General features: G+C 38.8%; 1 protein-coding gene across 1 annotated transcript in view; it reads left to right on the top strand.

Annotated features, from left to right (window-relative positions):
* The window catches only part of LOC127581617 (CUB and sushi domain-containing protein 1-like), a 1,418,367-nt gene that overhangs the window by 1,237,473 nt on the left and 159,029 nt on the right, over positions 1–21,865 (top strand). Inside the window, 2 exon segments of the mRNA XM_052036133.1 lie at positions 7,968–8,064; positions 15,222–15,326. Of these exon segments, the coding sequence (XP_051892093.1) occupies positions 7,968–8,064; positions 15,222–15,326 (202 nt within the window).

Below are 21,865 nucleotides of genomic sequence, written 5' to 3'. Positions count from 1 at the left end.
ATTTAGCAAACTTCCCCCAAGGTCCAGTCTTATCCTTATCCATAACGATATTAAAATTTACAGGGTTATGATCACTGTTCCCAAATGTTCTCCCACTGAAACTCTGATCACCTGTCCAGGCTTATTTCCCAATACAAGGTCTCGTTTGGCCGCTTCCCAGAATGGACGATCTATATACCATTTGAAGAAACCCTCCTGGATGCACCTTACAAATCTGTGCCATCTAAGCCTCAGGCACTAAGGAAGTCCCAGTCAATAATGGCGAAATTAAAGTCACCCACTAAATGCTGTTGCTTTTACATCTTTACATGATCTGCCTTCATATCTGTTCCTCTATCTCTCACTGGTTATTGGGAGGCCTATAGTGCAACCCCATCTCAGCAATTGCACCTTTCTTATTTCTGAGCTGGATGAAATATTCTGGAAGTTGAAATCTCCTTTATTTGGTTGTTTACCTCAAACATAGAAAAGAGCAATATGGGGCCAAATGTCACTTTGCTGCAGGTTTTGGGTTTAGTGTAATTTCATAGATTATTAAAATAATACAAGTTACGCAATGCAGTTTCAACTGGTGGAATAAGCCTGACCAAAAAAAAAGGATAATTCCATTGGATGAAATAACCAGAGTAATTATGTTTCTTTTCATAAGGAAATGTGAGGAGAGTTTGACTTTGAAGTGTGAGTGTTCTTTTGTTCTTAGGTTTCTCTATCATAAACACGAGAACTACAGTGACACAAACCTTGTCATAAGCATGTTAGAAGAGGGATTTTTCATTTTAAAATTAGCAGCAACTAAACTTGACAGCCCTTGAAAATGGGCTGTGGATTCTGATGCAGTTAACTGCCAGTATTGAATGGCTGAGATGCCTATGTATCAGCTCTGCACAGTGATTGATGTCATGATCTGTATACTTTTAGCAAATGATCAATGTGTACATCCTGCCCGTGTCATTTTGGAGCTCAACTGGTCACTTGTGGCATCCAATACAAAGGCACTGACAGCTTCTCACCAATCATCTTTCTCTCGTTTGTACTCACTTTGGCAGTAGAAATTCATCTGTAGGCACGTGCTCCAAACATGCAATGTTGTGTGGCTGTTCATTGTTCTCTTCGTTGTTGTGTTGCCTGCCACAAAAGCTTTGGGATCAGCTTAATCATATGTCATAGTTCTGATGCTCGTTTTCTGGCACGGTCCAATTTAACCCTGCTGAGTTAAACCTGTTGGTGGGACTTTGAGGACAAAACTTCTAAAGCATGTTGAATGTCTTAATGGAGGTGTTATAGATTCTCCCTGGGTCAAGGAACTCAGATAGATAAACGAGTTACAACATCCAAACTCCCTTAAGAAATTTGGGACCCGAGTCAATGGTACGTTCTTCTGTTGTTGTAACTGAAACTTTTGTGAACAATGGAACAAGCAGCTACTTTGCATTAGGTAGGACATATTGCACAGGAAGTGGCTATTGAGCCCAGACAGTCCATGCCAGCATTTGTGCTCCGCACATGCCAACTCTCAACTTTCCTCAACTAAAGTCATCAGCAGAGCTCTCTATTCCCTTCTCTTCCATGTGTAATCCAGCCTCACTTTAAGTGCATCTCTACTATTTGCCTCAACCACTTCACGCAGTAATGAGTTCCACATACTCACCATTCCTTGCCTAAAGGAATTTTGTTTGAATTCCCTACTGGACTTCTTAGTGATTATCTTAAATTAACCATATTGACATCCCTGGTTATGCTCTTCCCCATCAAGTGTGAATGTTCTGTCTGTACCCACTCTGACTAAACCTTTCATCATTTTGAAGACCTTTTATTGGAGCATGCCTCAGCTTTCTTTTCTCAACAGAAAAGAAACAGTTGGCTGGTGAATAGGCTCCTTTTATCATCATTGTAAATCTTCTCTTCATCCTCTCCTTTGCCTCAATATTTTTATAATATGGTGACTAGAAATTTGCTCTCACCAAGATTGACACACTATTAGTATAACGTCCCTATTTTCAATTCTATCCCTCTAGGAATAATGCTCGCTGAACATTTGTGTGTTTATGACCACAAAATTAATAAAATCTACATCTCAACTTCTATATTTCTTAATGGAGGAAAACGCCTGGGAAGTCTCAAAGTGTTTTGCAGAAATACATTTGAAGTGCAGTCACTATTGTTTCAGTAATGTTCCTTCACAGTAAACTGAAAAGGAAATAAAACTTAGTTATTGTAGTGTCATTCTCTAAACGTGCAGAATAATTTAATTTATATACAAGTTCAAAAGGTACGCTCCTATAATCCAGTTGAAAACATAACCCAGAATGTAATAGTGCAGAACAAAGTGCTGTGTGAATGAGTGCATAGCAGAGAATGTTGGGGTGAAAGGCTATTGTAAGGGTGCTTGCTGAATATATGAATTTTTTGCTCAGGATTGGCAGGTCACCAGTCCTGCTCATCTACTCTGTTGATGAATTGGTTGCAGCTTATGGCCACTTCCAGAATAACTATTAAACATTTGTAGCAGAATGTCAGAGACTCTTCCCTGATGTACCGTTACACACAAGGCTGCTGATGTTTCATGCACATCTGGTTGCTCAGGAATCTGTTATTTAACTGTTAATGATATGAATGAAAAAAGAAGATAAGGTGTGTTAAAAATACATTAATTTGTTTGCAATTATTCAAGTAATAAATTACATCTAATTTTCATAATCATTGACCTCACACCTCTGGAGAAGTTTGTGTGCTAATTGCAGATTCGTTATGTGTTGCAGAATTTTTAGCATGCTGAATTTTTAATGACATAATGTAGGCAGGCAGATTATGAAATCATTTTATTTACTTGTGTTAAGGAGGCCAAATAGAGTTACTTCAGCTAAATTAATTATTCACTATTCATTAAACAAATGAATTAATTTACATAAAGAACAATCAAATGTTGAAGTCTCAAGCACAGCACAGTGCCGTCTCAACATGACAAAATAAAAATTGTTTTGTTTATTGAAGTGATTTACCTAAATCTGAATTATGGCTCAAGCATCCACCTTTTCTGAAAAGAAATTTAAATTGGTTCATGTTTTATCTCAGTGCTGACCTTTGGTAATACCCTGACAGTATACCTGAAGGCATTCTCTTCCTTGAGGAAGATAGAAGTAATCCACTTCTTTCCAGCCGTCTACTGAAGTAAATGAATCCTGTTAGTAGAACTCCATAGGCATTCATGATGACACTGAGTGGCTGGGGCCTTGTGTAACAGCCTCTCAAATGCTTCACAGCTGCATTGTATAAAGAAGAAACATGAATAGCTTTGACACATAGTAAGAGAGTGCATTGAATTGATGGTACAATGCTGTAGAGAAAGGTGTATAATAGTATTTACTGCATAAATTATGAATAAAGTATATTTTGAAATATAAGATGGCACCCTCCCATACTTTCCCCACGGATATATGCATTATGTGTATGATCTGAGAGCAAGTGATGGCATAATATTCAATATTATGCATAATAACAGCCATCGTTATCAGTCTGTTGATGTTCTTTCCCAGCATCTGATCTTCTTCCCAATGGAAGATATTGGATGGCAAACAGATCACAAGCTTGGTGGAATTTCCCTCAGCTGTATTTCCAGCCAAAAGATAATAAAGTTAGTAATTCCTGGTAACAATGTTCCTGCAGCTGGGACTGAACCCTTAATTCTACCTCTTCTGTTATTGTCACTTTAGCATTTCTTTTTGCACTACGTCAGTTTGCACTGCTGTACTTTGCACCATCCCATTGTTCTTGCACTCGTCACTGTATTTATTGTTGTATTAAATGTTATCTTATACACTGTTTACTCTATGAGCTTCACGCGACCAAGGAATTTCACTGAACCCTGGTGTATACGATAATAAACTAATCTGATCTGATCTGATCTGACCACTAACTCACCTCAGAGCAGAAGTTGATCTTGACATTTCCCAGATCTCTATGTCTTAAGGAGATTATCTTATGAAAAGGCATTCAGTTGACCAGGCCCGCATTTCTTCAAGACTAGAGCAATGAGAGGTGACCTCTACGGGCATGATTGTGCTGAGTCAGACCCACTGCCCAGAATTGTCACTCTGTTCATTGCACACCTACATCTATCGAAGCTGGATACAAATAAAAAATAAAGTTGAGTTGTAAATAATTAAATCATGAAACAAAACCAAAATAATTTCAGAAAATGTCATTTTCTCCATTGCCTCGTAATCCACGTCTAGGATGTGGGGGCTGATGCTGGAAAATACCACAGCTGGAAACCAACAGTGGGGCCAAGTGACAGATGCAACACCATCTGCCACTCATTGAGTTCTGGAATTCAGCATTTGAAATCTTTGTGTGGAAGTCCAGGATTTAGTGCCATTCTAACAGCTGAGCGCCATCAGTTCCAACGAGGATTGCAGGCAAAACTCAGTGTGATTTGGCCCATGGTATCATTTAACCCTTCGGAAGCAAGGCAAGGTTGCTGTTGGACACTCATTTCCCTGGTCGGAAAGTCTCAAGTCAAGTCAAATCGAGTTTATTTTCATGTGCACAAGTCCAGTGAGGTATGGTACAATGAAAAACTTGTTTGCGGCAGCATCACAGGCATGTTGGTACAGACAACACACAGAATAAAAATTATATGTAAAATTATACAACATGATTGGAAAAAAAAGACTGTGCAAAAGCAAGACCTTAGTGCAAAAAAGAGAAACATACAATTGAAGACAAGTCCATGGTAATGCAAGAGGTGGTCCGTAGTGTTCGATTGCTGCGGTAGGGTTAGGGTTGTGCAAGTTGGTCCAAGAACCTGATGGTTGTAGGAAAGTAACTGTTCACGAACCTGCTGGAGTGGGACTTTTGGCTTCTGTACCTCAAACCTCTGGCCACCGCCTGAGAATAGCTATCATACATTCAGGACTGAAATAAGGACAGATTCCTTAACTCAAAAGGATATGAATGTGTCTAATCTAGCAACAGATGCTCAATCACAGTAGATTTGAGTGAAAGTTCAGTAAATATTTTGAAATAAAGGCAATCAAGGGAAATGATGAGAGTCTGGGGAACTGAAGCTGAGAACACAAGCCATGATCTAATTGAACGGCGGAACAGGATCCAAAAACCAAATGACCTTCCCTTATTATTGTTTCTTTTGGTGTGCTTCCAACCTTAGAGAATAAATAAAATAACAATAAAGCATTCCATTAATTGCAACTGAGATTGATGGGGTGGGTGTGTTGGCTGAAAGGTAAGGCATGAACAATGGGGAACAAGCAGTATCAGTCCTGGAATAAACTTCCTGGTGAAGATATAGGATCTACTGTTCTGTAATTACAGTATCCTTTATTTGAGTGTTGGTGAGACCTAATGAATGCATGTTAAGTCATAGTAATTGAACAGAATTTTCATTTCCTTCATATTAGTTATTTATTATTTAATATTCTACTATTAGGGAGATTAGTTGCTTGTAAAGGCTGTGGATCAGCTTTCTGCAAATTTCATTAAAATGTGTCACATAAAGGATCTATCCATTGGACCAAAAGCAAAGTCAAAGAAAATACTGCAGAGTATAATGCTTAAAAGAATATGCATTGATTTAAAACTAATGGTGTTACTAAGTCATTTACTGTTTGAATTTCTAGCTGCAGGAGCCATTTTCCCCCCAGAGACATTTTATTAAAAATATATGTTGGTTTTATTAGTGCTGGTGTAAACATACAGAGTGATTACCAAGTCAGTCAGACTCCTGGCATGACTAAAAAAGACTTGCACATTTATTGTGCTATTTATCGGGATGTCCCAAAGCACTTTACAGCTAATGATGTGCTTTCATTCGGACCAGTATTTGGATGGGAAAGGTGTAGATGGATACAGGCCTAATGCAGGCAAATGGGATTGGCTTAGACAGGCATTACAACATGGGCTGAAAGAGCCCATTTCTGTGCTGTATGATTCTATGATTCAAAGAGTAGTTAATCTTACAACAGGAAGAGTTGCAGCCAATTTATGCAGAGCTAGGTTGCATAAAATGCAATATGATCCTGTCTCTTTCAGTGTTGGTTGAGGGATAACTATTGACTGGATTACTGCGAATGCCTCCCTCTCTTCTTAAAAATGGTGCCTATGGAACTTTTAAATCGATCTGAGAGAGAAGATAAGGCCTCAGTTTAGCACTTCATTTGAAAGACAGAACTCCAACAGTGCAATATTCCCTCAAGACTGTACTGAAGCGTAAGCCTGGATTTTTGGGCTTCTATTTATGGAGTGGAGCTTGAATAGTACCGGCTGCAAAGAACTACAACTCATGCAATAATTTGCCACATGATAATGTAAATCATTTACAAGCAATGTGATTGTATGTTGGGGGAATTGAAAGTGCATGTTTAGTGTAGGCTAAAGGAACCAGAAAGCAAGAAAGTTCAAGCCTGTTAGGCTCATAAACCCCCAGAAACTTGATCAAGTAACTTTAGTAGTTAGTAAACAATGATATTGTTTGACTTTAACCTCTGCAGAATGCAGTATTTAACTCAATTGATATAGTTCTGAAATACTGTGTAATATTAAAATCTGATGTTGATTTGAATTTCAATGAACAGTTTACATGGGTGACAGTTATATCAGATGTCTCAAGCTCTGGGTAATTCTTTCTGGACCTTCTTGACCAGCAACAGATGGGAAACTATTCCCACATCTGCACAAATACATTATCATTAGTCTTTTAAAAGTGAATGAACTGCTGCTCACCAAGTGTAGCAGGGAAATTGGTGGGTAACTCACACAGCATCATTTTAGTGTACGTCTTGCTCCTTCATTGAAGCTAGTGGACAGTAGAGTGCTGAGGTCGATTCCTCCCAAAGTTATTTGTTTATTGAGCAATTTCCAGATTAAGTGTAGAAAGGAAGGGTTGGACGGATGATTGGCCACTGTAAATTCTCCCAAGTGTGTAGGTGAATGGTAGGATCTGGGTCAATTGATGGGTATGTGGGAAGAATAAAATGGGATTAGTGTAAATGTGTGCATGGACTCAGTGGGCCAAAGGGCTTTTGACTGTGCTGTCTGACTCCAGGAAGAATCTCACAGTGGAAGCTGATTTTGCTTTCACTGAGAAAAAGAATAAAAGATTCACCTTTCATAGCCTTAAGACATCCCAAAGTGTTTACGGCCAATGAAATGCATTGGGAACACAATCACTGTTCTTAATTCAGTAAACACTGCAGCCAATAGTACACGGCAAGCACACAGACAACAATGTGATAATGACTATAGAATCTGTTCTCATGTGTAGTTTAAGAGATAAATATTGAATCAGATATTAGGCATAACTTCAAAATAGTACGGTGAATTCTTAAATATCCATTTGAAAATGCAAATATAGCCTCAGTTTAACATTTAATTCAACCACAGTGCATTTTCTCAATGCTGCACTGGAATGTCACTAGAGATTTTCATATTCAAGTCCCTCAAGCAGTTCTTGAACCCAAAACCTTCTTATTTACAGGCAATGGTTGACATAAATGCATAGCAAGGCTGGTTCTGGTTGAGGCATGTGATCATTCCTGCCAGAATTCTTCCCATTGTCCCATGTTTTATGAACAGTATCCATCCAAGACATTCAATGTCAGTTGAAAATGTAAGTCTCAACCATTCTGAACTATGTAACAATAACTTAAGCAGAGTTTCAGACAGCCCCCTATTAATTCTGGAATCTGAGATGTCCATTTCATATAGCCTTCATCCCTATGGATCTTTTAAACGAGGCAAGCAATTTAATGCCGTCTAGCAGTGAATGGTGATCAGTTTTATGCTGTGGCTTTACGTCTGCCAAGGACTTGAGTTGAGATTTGCCAAATTCCTCTGTAAAGATTCACTTTACCTCATTGTATACATTGTCTGACAGACTAAAGTGGTTAATGTGCTTATATTAATAAAATATTGAAGGGCCGTTTTCAATTAGCTTTTAATTGTGGTTTCAGATTCAAGTTATCAGCTTTGCCACAGAGCATAACTGGGACTCCCTGGAGGTCTTTGATGGTGGTGATATCACAGCAACAATGCTTGGCAGTTTTTCAGGTAATTTGATCTTATTGTGCAAGTTAAAATATTAATGGCAAACTTGATTGATTTTTAAAACAGATCTAGTATATATTTAATATTTTTGTTAATATTATTAGGAATACTAAAACATGGAAACCAACTCCTCATGTACACCTCATATTCTACTGGGCGAATTTTCTATCTCCTTGTCCCAGCTTTCCAGTTACTCACTCTGATAGTGGGTAGATGTGGGGGGATGTTTCCCCCTGAGTAAGGAGAATAGAACTAGCAGTCACAGTCTCAAAATGAGTGGTAAGCCATTTAGGACCAAAATGAGCAGAAATTTCTTCCCTCAAAGGGCAGTGAATCTTTGGCATTCTTTCCCCCTAAAGGGCTATGGAGGCTCAATCATTGATTGCACTCAAGACAGTAGATTTTTAGAGCTAGGAATAAGGACAGGGCTGGAAGATGGTGTTTGACACAGAAGCTCAGCCATGCTCTTGTTAAATGGTGAAGTGGCCTCAAGGAACAGAATCGTTCTTCTTTCTAATATTCTTACATCAATTAAAGTTACTGAACATTTTTTTAGGCTCCTAAACTTCTCCAGTCTGGAAAGGTCTAGGTGCAGGATCTAGACCCAGATCAGCTGGATTGCCCTCATGATAGATTCCCTTTCACTCTTTAAGCATTGATAAAGAATAATGAAATTCCTTAGCATGGCTGCACTTTATTAAAGTCTAGTCACTCCAGAACTCTTCCCTTCCGAGTTACAGAGAACATCATTTCACAACTCAGTGAGGTGAAGGCAGGACATTCCAATGTTCTTCCCCTCATTGTCTGCTTTTTGCTCAGGAACTGAAGTTATCCAGGTGCAAAGCAAAATAATTCTTCTAATTTTGGGCTGGTCACTGGTTCAGACCCACTAGGTGAAAACTTGCATGTTCTGCTTTGAATGCTTTATTAGAAAGAATCCAAAGGAGAATAACAAATTATAATAGGAAATACATAAGTTTAAACTGGCTTTCAAAGAAGCCAAGAAGATTAAAAGAGTTTATGATAAATGATTTCAAATTGCTATTACAAATACAGTTTAGGTGTTTGCACACCATTTGATTTAGACTATGGGCAGTGATGAGAGGTTAAATTTAGCATTAATCTGGTTCATTTCAGGGAAGGAAAGTTACTATTCTGAATAGGCCTGTTTATGACTCTGAATCTATCAATGTGGTTGACACTTCACTTCTCAATTCAGGGTCAGTTAGGATTGGACAGTCAATGTTGGTATAGCTGGTGAAGTCCAAATAGTGATGTCCAGCTGGTGTTGATAAATATATAATTGAAAATGGGGTTGGCAATCATACCAAAGGATACAGAACATTTTATAAAATATTGAGCAGAAAGGACAATGGGATCAATGCACATGAGAGGTGAATGAATAAAATTCTGGAGAATTAAGTATTATTTAAGAACAGCTATCCCTTGAGATTAAAAGTGCTTGCCAGAGTCAATGGAAGGCTCATTTTAACTGCTCTAGTAAAGAATAAATGGGCTGAATAAGGATTGTGTAGGCTACTGTGTTTTGGTAAATATTCTGCTCCAAGGTTTTAGGATCCAATGTGGAAACCTTAAGTTTTGCTGTCATACTTATGGTGGTTTCTATTTACAATATTTTTTTCCACTCATGATGGCGTAAGTCAGGCTTCATCTGTATGTCCCATATTATCTATTTTAATACAGTAATGTAACTGCTATGCTATTGTGAGAGCCATTAGTTCCTGAGATTATAAAATGCCTGTGGTAGTTTATGACATTGAGTGTTTTAAGTATCTAAAACCTTTTTAAAATCCACAAATACTGTTTTAGTATATTCAGTATTGTAGTATTACTCCAGACTCATATGAAATAATTGTATGTGGTTACCCATAAATTATTAATCATTTGAAGAATATGTTTTCATTTTTGCATGGAAATGAAATGTACTGTAAAATATCTAATTTTTGCCCCAGAGAATAATCAGCAGCTCTGTAGAAATTTAAGATAACTTTGAAGATGACTTTTGTAGATATTCTGTAATAGAAAATGTTTGTATTAATAACTGCTCAGAATTTTAATGCTCTTTGGACTAATAATGTGCATCAGAATACAGCAAGGAGAAAAGATTGCAATTATTTAAAACTGAAAATCCTATCACTTCATTAAATCAATGTTTCTTTCCACTCTAAGATTGTGCCTTTTGAAAATGTACTGTTTAGTTCTTAGTTAAATAAGTACATGCAGGCAGATGTGGCAAGGCTTTAGCTTCCTTCTGATGTGAATTCATTATCTGGCAAATGCTGTTGGAGGGGAGAACTTCAAGGAGATGCTTGCCACTCCCACCCCAGAGAAAGAAATGGGTCTAAGCAACCACCTCATAAAAACTGAACAGATTTGTTCTGACTGACCATATCAAGGGTGATATCAGAAATCATAAAGTGGGGAACTTCCTATTTCCTATTGAATGAAGAACAAAATGAAATGAACTAGGGAGCAGTCAAAAGTTAAAAAAAGAGCATGCTTAAAGTTAAATAATTATATTCTCTTAATTTAATTGTCCATTCATGCCGAGAAAAAATTGTTGAAATTTAACTGTGAGAAATGAACAAAACCTTCATTTGGAACTTGCATTAGTAACCTCTGTGAAAATATATTATTCTAATCAACTGTGATTTGTTTTTGCTTGTTTCTCTTCTGTCATCAGTCTATTAGTTGAGTTCAATATTTGAGAGTCAATTTGAAACAGCAGGTGATTTATTCTCAAGAATCTGAAGCTGAGGCAATTCAGGTTGACTCGGGATCTGTTTTCCTCTTTTTCCCAGCACCTCCACTCCACTGACATGATCTATGACCGATGCACAAAATTTCTTCGATGCAAACCTTTGCTGCATTGGAGTGCTCTGGCATTCTGCCAACATATTATTTTATGCTTCCTTAAAGTGACCATTATTTTTGCAGTGAAAGCCCTTATTCTTCTAAATGGATTCTATTGCATGTTCAGGCTGCTTTGAGTTGCTGCTTGCAAAGGCAAATAAGAGGTAGAGCTTCAGAAAAACATCCTTTATTTGAAGGCAGTAGACTCAACTGACGGCAATGTGTGGTACAACAATATGAAAGAGTCAAGTGGTGCACTCAGTTCTTGCTATATATTTAAACTGTTACGAACCAGCAACAAAAGAAACACACCAAGTCATGTATAAGTGTTTAAAACTACTTTATTAATAACTACTTATGATAATAAGAAAAATAAAAGTAAAAATCTTAGAATGTTAGAAGTAAAAAATGTTAAATCTTAAACATTAACCCCAAAAACTAAACTTGTGATGTGTGTGTGGCAAATTCCCAAACTCTAAGTCCAGTAATGGTTCTTAAAGTTCAGTTCAGCAAGCCAAAAGGTGAAATGTGAGCAAAGGCTTCTTCAACAACCACCGTTGACTGAAGACAAGACATAGATGTAGAGAGAAAATAGAGAGTAATTACGAAATCCAAATGTTCCACAATGGAACCCAAACGGCACCTCAGTGTTTACTCAGCAGTGACCACTCCACCGCATCTTCCTCACCCCGAAAGGCTCTCGAATCGTGGCCGTCCACACAAATACCTGTTTCCTTCTACAGGTCAACAACAAAGTGAACTCCACTGCTTTGTTCCGAAGTATCAGCCACTGCGAAAAGCATCCGAGACGTGGCTGTCCACACAAGTGCCTGTTTCCCTCTACAGGTTAATGACAAAGTGAACTCCACCGGATTACTCCAAAAATCCATACATGGACTGTAGTGACAGACACAGTTACTGTTTTTCATCCATCAATAGACACAAGCAGGCTGCTGTCTCTCTCTCTCTTCTCTTTCTCTCTTCTTCAGACTGACTCCGACTGACTGCTTCAAAAATGTCATTACGTCCTTTATCTTCTGTTGTCGTGACCACACCAGCACACACACACACCACTAAAGGGACATTCATCAATAGTAACCCAGTCCGTAACAAAATGTACTGCACATTGCTTTCTCTTTTAAAACAAAAGTAATGAAAGCTTACAAAATATTAAATTATTGGCATCTTAAAGTAACTAATTATTTCCAGACCATATATACAAGTTATAATTTGACCAATTGTAACTTAACTCAATCTCTTGGTCTTCCTGTCTGCAAAACTCTTTACTGCAAGCCTTACTTAACATGTCTGAAGTGCTTACTCCAGGCATGGATAAATCTTGTGCGCATCTGGTCCAACATGCTGTTCTGCAATTGTTGCTTCAATATTATTTTCTTCATAATTGTGAATACATTATAGTTCATAATCTTATCCTCCTGCTTCTTGGTGTCACCTGTATACATCAAAATGTTCACATAAAACATATCCCTGCAATCACAGATCTTATTTAGAATTACTTGAGATCTAAAGAACTGGATTCAAATCTGGCTCAGTGGCAGACAGTAAAGGTTGTTGGATGATTTTGTGATTGAAAGACCAATACCAGTGGGCTCAGTCTGCTATCCCTTACTTTTTGTAAAATATTAATAACCTAACTTTAACTATAGGGGGATGATGAAGTTTACAGATGATAGAAAAATTGGTCACATGGTTGACACTGAGGAGGAAAATTTTAGACTGGGGTCTGATTATTTGGGCAGGAAATGATAAATATAATTTAATCCAGAGAAGTGCAAGGAGTGAATCAGAGAAACCAAGAGAATATACAATAAATGGGAGGATATTGAATGTTGTAGAGGAACAGAGAGACTTTGGACTGTATGTTTGCTGATCCTTTAAGAGTAGCAGGACAGGTCAATAAAGGATGTTTTCCCTTATTGGCCATGACACAGAATATGAGAGCATGGAGATTATGCTGATACCATATACAACACTAATTAGGTCAGAATCTGAGCACTGCGTACAGTTCTGTTTACTGCGTTACAGGATATGTGGTTACGCTGAAGAGGGAGCAAAGGAGACTTAAGAATTGTAAGGGATTCTTGTTGGGATTGTAAGATTGTAAGTAAGAGTGTATCAGGTGGCGATGTTCTCTTTGGAATGGTAGAGGATGAGAGGAGAATTAATTGAAGAGCGCCAAATTGTGAAGGAGCTGGGTAGAGCAAATAGAAAGGAACTTTTTTTCCCCTTAGCAGAGGGGTCAAAAATCAAAGGACAAAAAGTTAGAGTAATTGGCAGAAGGCTTAAAAAGATGAGGGAAAATGTTTTCACCCAGGGAGAGTCAGTATCTGGACATCATTACCTGAAATAGTGGTAGAGACAGAAACTTTCATCACCTTCAAACAACACATAGATTTGTACTTGAAGAGTTGTGACCTAACACTGGAAGTGGGGCTGGACCAGAGAGTTATTACTTCACAGAAACAGATACAATGGGCTAGTGGCCTCATGTCTCATAAATTATTTAATTCTACTACAGTATTTACAATTATACATTATATTATGTACTTTACTCAATACCATGACCTCATTCCCAATAATCTACTTGAGTAGGGCCAGTGAACCCCAAAAGTATGAATTGCCCCGGATCTCTTCTTTACCTGGTGCTATGATCTTTTCAAAACCACAGTCCCTCAATTTGAGAAACTCAATTCCATCTTTGCCCATGATCATCACTGTCCATCTATGCCTTTAACCATGATAGGCAAAAGAACCTATCTATCTCTATTGACAACTCGAGTTCACCTGCTCATAACTTGAAGTGTCCCTACTGCATATGTGCCCAACAACATTTTGCTTCACCTCAATGGAAAGTGATTGAGGTATGTTACAAACAACAGAAGTGTCAATGTACATTCTACCAGCTGCTTCATCAACCAACAGGGTGATCTGAAATCTTAGCATTCTCCTCAGATGTGCACAAGATAATACTCATCATTCCCATTTACGACTCTTTGTTATCCAATTATACTGTGTGAATGTTATCCCACCGTTTGATTCTCTTTCCTGCTTGCATCTGAGACAAACAGGGATAATGGTTTTTTATCAACAGTTACTTTCTTCGGAGAAGTTCATCCCCATAATATGCCCAACCCTAATAACAGTCCATCTTGAATCGATACGCTGAGGTGAGGTGACCGCTGGAACATTCATGGATCGGCTTTCCCTCCTTTTGCATCTGCATGACTTGCAGTGTTTTTGCATGTAGCGCTCACATGATCCACTGGTTTTCTGCATGCCTCAGCTATGATAAAGTAGACCATGTTTCCATTACAAGTTCTGTGGGCTTCTTTACTACTTGGACCTTAAAATAATGCTCTGAGTGAAATTGCCTCATACTTGTGGCTCAAAAAAAAATTCTGAGAGCTCCAGATTAAAACGTCCTTTCTGGATTTTCACCTTGACCTCTCATGAGACCTCTTCTGTAGTTCATGGTGGTATAGTCTCATCAATATAATGTACATCTTCACCCCTACCACCAGTAATGCAGCCTTTCTCATCTTACATAATCACTGTTTTTCTCTGTTCTCTGTCCTTCCCGAGACTTTCCCAATACTGTTTGTCCTCAGCAGCATTTCTACTCATTCCCTGCACAGAAAAAAACATCTGTGTCCAATCAGATCACTCAGGTTCACCAACATATCCACCATATCCACAGCCTGTCATCAGCACTATTCTACCAAGAGAACAGGATCATTGTCTCGCTTCTTTGTTAAGCAACAAATCCCAAGCTCAATGCCAATTTGCTGTCAGTAGTCTTTTGTGTCACTGACAGAGATGGAGCTAGTAATAAAATATCTTTTATTGAAGGCTGTAAACTCTCAACTGATGATCGTGTTTGGCACAATAACATAACAAAAATTATACTGCAGTATACAATCAGTTCTTAAAAGCACACATGCACATGGGCCCTGCAGACTCCACAGGATTTTGAATGTTGGACCTGATTGCTCGATGTTTACATGGAGCAGAAGTCTATTTTATTGCAAATCTGAAAGCTTGAGTCATGCTCTTACATACAGTAATGCTGGAAGGAAGGATATTGAATTTATCTCATTAGTAACAGGTAAGTTACAAGTAATAAACAACTGAACTCTGCATCAGAGCCAACACATTTGCTGTAGTTTTGGTTTTTTTCAGAGTTCACTGTGGGTTGTAGAGGTGAAGGAGATATGACCAGTTTTGGCAATCTCTTCCAATTATTTTCTTTGTTTCATGTTTTACAGGTACCACAGTCCCAGCTTTGTTGAACAGTAGCTCCAATCAACTTTATTTACATTTTTACTCTGACATCAGTGTTTCTGCAGCTGGATTTCATTTGGAATATAAAAGTAAGAATTTTCAGTGGGTGTTAAAAGTCAAGCAGAAGTATATATATGTCGTGGCATGCAAAAGTTTGGGCACCCCTGGTCAAAATTTCTGTTACTGTGAATAGCGAAACGAGTAAAAGATGACCTGATTTCCAAAAGGCATAAAGTTAAAGATGACACATTTCTTTAATATTTTAAGCAAGATTACTTTTTTATTTCCGTCTTCTCCAGTTTCAAAATAACAAAAAAGGAAAAGGGCCCAAAGCAAAAGTTTGGGCACCCTGCATTGTCAGTATTTAGTAACACTCCCTTTGGCAAGTATCGCAGCTTGTAAACAGCTTGTAAATGCTCTCTGTAGCCAGCTAAGAGTCTTTCAATTCTTGTTTGGGGGATTTTCACCCATTCTTCCTTGCAAAAGGCTTCTAGTTCTGTGAGATTCTTGAGCCGTCTTGCATGCACTGCTCTTTTGAGGTCTATCCACAGATTGTCGATGATGTTTAGGTCGGGGGACCGTGAGGACCATGGCAAAACCTTCAGCTTGTGCCTCTTGAGGGAGTCCATTGTGGATTTTGAGGCGTGTTTAGGATCGTTATCTTGTTGTAGAAGCCATCTTCTTTTCATCTTCAGCTTTTTTACAGACGGTGTGATGTTTGCTTCCAGAATTTGCTGGTATTTAATTGAATTCATTCTTCCCCCTACCAGTGAAATGTTCCCCATGTCACTGGCTGCAACACAAGCCCAAAGCGTGATCGATCCACCCCCATGCTTAACAGTTGGAGAGGTGTTCTTTTCATGAATTTCTGTACCCTTTTTTCTCCAAACATACCTTTGCTCATTGCGGCCAAAATGTTCTATTTCAACTTCATCAGTCCACAGGACTTGTTTCCAAAATGCATCAGGCTTGTTCCTTTGCAAACTTCTGACGCTGAATTTTGTGGCGAGGATGCAGGAAAGGTTTTCTTCTGATGACTCTTCCATGAAGGTCATATTTGTGCAGGTGTCGCTGCACAGTAGAACAGTGCACCACCACTCCTGAGTCTGCTAAATCTTCCTAAAGGTCTTCTGCAGTCAAATGGGGGTTTTGATTTGCCTTTCTAGCAATCCTACGAGCAGTTCTCTCGGAAAGCTTTCTTGGTCTTCCAGACCTCAACTTGACCTCCACCGTTCCTGTTAACTGCCATTTCCTAATTACGTTACAAACTGAGGAAACAGCTACCTGAAAACGCTTTGCTGTCTTCTTATAGCCTTCTCCTGCTTTGTGGGCATCATTTCTTTTAATTTTCAGAGTGCTAGGCAGCTGCTTAGAGGAGCCCATGGCTGCTGATTGTTGGGACAAGGTTTGAAGAGTCAGGGTATTTATAAAGCTTTGAAATTTGCATCACCTGGCCTTTCCTAACGATAACTGTGAACAAGCCTTAGCCCTAACAAGCTAATGAAGGTCTGAGACCTTGGTAAAAGTTATTTGAGAGCTCAAATCTCTTGGGCTGCCCAAACTTTTGCATGGTGCTCCTTTCCTTTTTTCACTCTAAAATTGTACAAAACAAAAATAATACACTAATCCTGCTTAAAATGTTGAAAAGAATGTTTCATCTTTAACTTTATGACTTTTGGAGATCAGTCCATCTTCTGCTCACTTAACTATTCACAGTAACAGAAATTTTGACCAGGGGTGCCCAAACTTTTGCATGCCACTTACACACACAAGACAAACTTGACATTTATGTTTTGTTTTAATCCTAAATCTCTTGTTACTTGGTATTTCTTGAATTTCTTGATCTACTTTACGGAGTGACCATACTTTGCACCATTCATTTATCCTATGCAATGTTGACATTCTGTGTCTTGGTGCACGAAACCTTGGCATTACCCTGCATTTTCTGGGTAAGTAGTGCGTTGTGGCCACCTGACACTCTGCTTGGTGGGCTTATATTATTCAGCTGGGACATTTTTAACTTTTCACTCAAGTAACAAATTTGGCTCATGGACCAAACATGGACTTTCAGGGATACTGGCCTTGAAATTCTTCATTTGAGAAAATGTGGGTTGAAGTTTCTGCATCGCTTTGGTGTGAGGGCACAAAGACCTTTTATTTTGATGCACACATTGTGTTAAGTGTCGAGAACATTAGAATCAGGAGTTGGGAGCCTCGTGTACTAATCACATAATAAGTTCTAAATCACATGCAAAAGTGCAGATTTGCCTTTTCTACCCACAGCAGAAGCTTTTAAAGTGGTGGTTCCTAACAAAAAGCATAACTTGAACTTCTGGGGCTGTATTGGGATAGATTGACCTTTGAGTGGTGGGTTTGGGAGAAAAGGATGGGGTGGGCATATGTATATATACAGTATTTAGATGCATCATGGACCTCTGAAAGCAATGGAACAACATGCCATCTGGTGATGGTTGCAGCTGCCAGGAACAAGGGGGAGAAAAATGAAAACAAGAATATATGGAAAATGGCCATCTCTTCAGAATCTTCACTGCTGCCTTCTTCAGCAGTGGCTCAGATTGGTTCAGGCCCTGTAATTAATGCAGGAAATTAGTTTTCACCTTCTGAGTAAGGCCTAGTGCTACAGTCATTGCATAAGAAAGACATCATTCAAATACACCTGTGGTTTGCATGCCTAAGAAGGTCATTGATGTGGAGTATCCTGATTGAGTTTCTGGAAGTGTACTGTACATATATGAAGAACAAATTCATTTATATAGTACATTAAGTATTGGGCTACCCACAGGGATTTCTACCCCAGTAGTACCTACAGTAGTTTAGAAGCTTATTGCCAATTTTATTGTGCTGCCTTTTGGTTTTCCTTCTTGTTGTGTCTGATGCCAAGAAACTTGAATTTGTCTTGTGACTGGATTCAGAAAAAAATTAAAATAATTGTCTTTGGTGCATTTTCCTCAGACAAATTTGACTGCCCAGCTTTCTTTGTGAGTACTGGCAGTGGCATTTATTATGTACATAAAATAAATCGAATGGCACTGTTGACAATCGTAGGAGATTTTCATCCTCATTCATGAATGATGTGATCACATTGGATTTCCATGACCTTTAAAAAAGCATTCAGGAATTATTGCTGACTGCTATACACATGCTGCATCTTTTAACCAATGTATTCTTGGAGCTCCATTGCTATTCATATTTGAATAGGACAGCTTTTATAAGTGTGTTATCTTTATTATTCAATAGTGATAAAAGTGGTTTTGGAAATGCAGAGACCTTAAATTCCACAAGCTGTTAGAGGGAGAAGTGACAAAGGCTGGATGGATATGACAAATGCTGCCTCACTTTTCTTATAGATCATGGGTTGAGTGCAAGTCATTGAAGTTAAGACGATGGGTTTGAGTTGAAGTCTGGATCTGATGACAATTAAATTTGAAACTCTAGTTTTTGATTATTTAAATTAGAAGAGTGGATTATTTGAAAAATCCTTTGAATTCTGAAGTTAGTGCCATTTATTCAGTTTCACAAACACAAACAACACAAATAGGAAAAGGATTAGCTTTGTTTTCAAAATGACTTAATCAAAATTTTTCATGGAGGGACTAGCCACTGTGTTTGGAACATCATTCCCATTCTAGAATTTGTATTTCAATCAAATGTACATTTATGATTGAAAAATCTGTCTCTTTACTGATGATGAGGGTTTTAATAATTAAGTACCCACTAATTCTCAGGTTAATTTATCAAAATTGGAAAAAAAATGTGCTCCAGTTTGCAAATCTAGAAGAATTTGCTGGGAGTGAATGGTTAATTACCTAACCATAGGTAGCCAACAGCAAATGAGGGTGACATTTGTGTGATTTTTTTTCATTGAGTAATTAGCAGAGAGCTTCTAATACACCTCTGGTCTTTACCTTCTGAACTGACAGCTCATCAAGTAAAATTTGGCTCAAAACACAGATTCAAATGATTGATAAACAGCTGAATACAAGGCAAAAAATTGTTACAGGCTTTAAACCCAAGTGTTAAATACCTTTCCAACTTAGCCATTTTGAGGGGGACAAGAGTTGAAGTGGAGAGATTAAAATTGATGTGGGGCATGAAGTGGAGGGTTGAGTATCCTACTCAGAGGAGGAAAAGTGGCTGTACTGGTGGTGGTGGAAGGTTGGGATCGATGAGGGAGGTTGTGGCTGTAATTGCTCAGTTTAACTATAGGAGGCAGCATTGCACTGTTCTTGGCAGCAGATGCTGACTATGTTTATTGCTGTGTGGGCTTCCTGTTGGATTTGGGAACAGATGTAGGAAATAACAGCTCTTTCAGGAATTTGTCACACAAAGACTAACTGACACGGTGCCATGCATTGGATAGACAGCCATAGACTACAAAGTGATCCGTGCCCATCTGTTCCACACTTATGACTTGTTGCTTACTCACTGCTCCCCCATTGCTTCTGGTACACACAGTTGAGGAGGCTATACTTTCAAAGAGATGATGTATTGTTCCAAGCCTCCCTGCATCCGCTCAGGCTATTATGCTCCCGTTTATTGTAAAAAAAACGTAGCTTCAAGGTGGAGACACAAGAGACTGCAGATGCTGGGCAGTGTTATGGAGCTGGAAACTGATAGTTGAACAGTCAAAGTGATAATGGGGATAAAATGGTCTCAAGCTTATCTCAGTGTTAAAATGACATTGAGGTTACAAACATCCTAGTTTGTCCTTAGTCAGTTGTTAGGGAGAGGCTTGGATTTGGTGACTAAGGTTGGCTGTTTGTGGCGTTTGGAATCTTGATGTCATTTCAACACTGAGATAAGCCTCAGACTATATATCCCCATTATCACTAAGACTGCCCGGCTTCCAGTTTCCAGCACTGTAACATTGCCCAGTTCCGGCCCTACTTTATTCGTCTGCTGTCAAATCCATTACCCATGCTTTTCTTTATCTCCATATTGATCTCCAAGCCTATATTCTATCTTCCATAAAGCAGTCATCCAAAGTTCTGCTCTCTGCTTCCGATCTTGCACCAAGCCATACTCGTCCATCATGCCATGGCTTGGTGCTTCCCCTGATACTGTTGAAAGAAATCTTCATTCATCCTTTAATGACAGTTGCTACCTAACAATTCAGAGGTTTAACGTGGCACGAAGATGGAATTCTTGGCATTAGCACATATTAAGAAGCTGGCACCATGACTCCAGATGATTTTGTTGAGAGGCTGCACGGAGAGGCTAACTAGGAGGTAATGGAGGGATCCCCGAGGGGCACCAGAGGCAGCATGTGGGCCTGCCTGTAGTTGACTCTTGTCAATATTGGATAAATAATTACAAAACATGCTGAGTTCTGTCCACCCATCTGGACAACAATGGACTGGCATTCTGATGAAGGGTCTCGACCCGAAACATCAACTGTTCATTTCCCTTCATAGATGTTGCCTGACCTGCTGAGTTCCTCCAGCGTTTTGTATATGTTGCTCCAGATTTCCAGCATCTGCAGTCTCTCTTGTGTCTCCAGTGGACTGGCATTAGCAGATGATGGTCTGATCAACATTCAAAACAAAATTGGAGGAAGGAAAGGTGAGTGGTCAGCCGTTTCATGGGAAGAACGTAAAATGAGTTTCATGGATGAGGTGAATTCAAAGTGAGCATGAGGTGAAAAAGAAGAGGGAAAAAAAGATGTCGGCTAGATATAAGTGCATTCGGCCTACAAAGATTATTTATGGTTTATTTTTGCCTGGCACTTTGTTTTCCTCTACATCACCTACTGTGGTTGCTTTCAATTTTTTTCCACTGCTGCCCATTCTGATTGTATGTTCTGTGCCCTTAGAGTGTAAGGGACCAATTTTCTGTTAAACCTTAAGCCAGGTTCTCATACATTAGTAAACTAGACTAGGTTTTGAATTACAATAGGACAAAAAGAAGGTTCTGGACACAGTGAATAACAAGAGTCTTTTCCCATCGGTGGAAGGATTGAGAAGCAGGCAGGTAGATATAAACTGGAACAACAATCCGCTGGAGGAATTCAGCAGGTTGAGCAGCATCTGTGGGGGAGTGGGGGAAGGAATCCTGATGCAGGGTTTTGACCTGAAAAGTCAGCAATTCCTTTCCCTCCCAGCGGTTTGTTTATTGCTTCGGATTCCAGCATCTACAGTCTCTTGTGCCTGCCTCTCATATTACTTGGTTCAACCAACAGTGGTTAGCAATGGCTGATTAAAATGAGAATGGCAAAGATCAGCAAACCCAGAGGACACCTATTACAGCTCCACACTGAAATAACCCTAAATATTTACAAGTTGTAATTAAAAGTATCAATGATCTGTAAACAATTTAATGATTAAAAACTCACTTTTAGTTTAAAAAAGAATCAAAGTTGAGATCTCTGGAAGATTGGAGGCACAGTTTATTGAGCAGGCTTTGCCAGAAGTATCTGTTGTTCGGTTCCATCCAGTTGCAGTGTTTCATTTTAGTTTCATCAGTGAGCGTGGGAAATCAATGAAAGAAAACCTGAAGCCTCTTTCTTCCCACACTAGCTGATAATGTTGTCGGTCAGTGGGACTCACATATGCTTGTAATTCTCTACATTCTATGCATGCCACCTACTATGCCCAGATCTTTCTGAAGG

The sequence above is a fragment of the Pristis pectinata genome, chromosome 22, assembly GCF_009764475.1.
Source record: "Pristis pectinata isolate sPriPec2 chromosome 22, sPriPec2.1.pri, whole genome shotgun sequence".
NCBI lineage: Eukaryota > Metazoa > Chordata > Chondrichthyes > Rhinopristiformes > Pristidae > Pristis > Pristis pectinata.
Note: the sequence above shows the minus strand (reverse complement) of the source record. Positions and strands in the feature narration are given on the sequence as shown.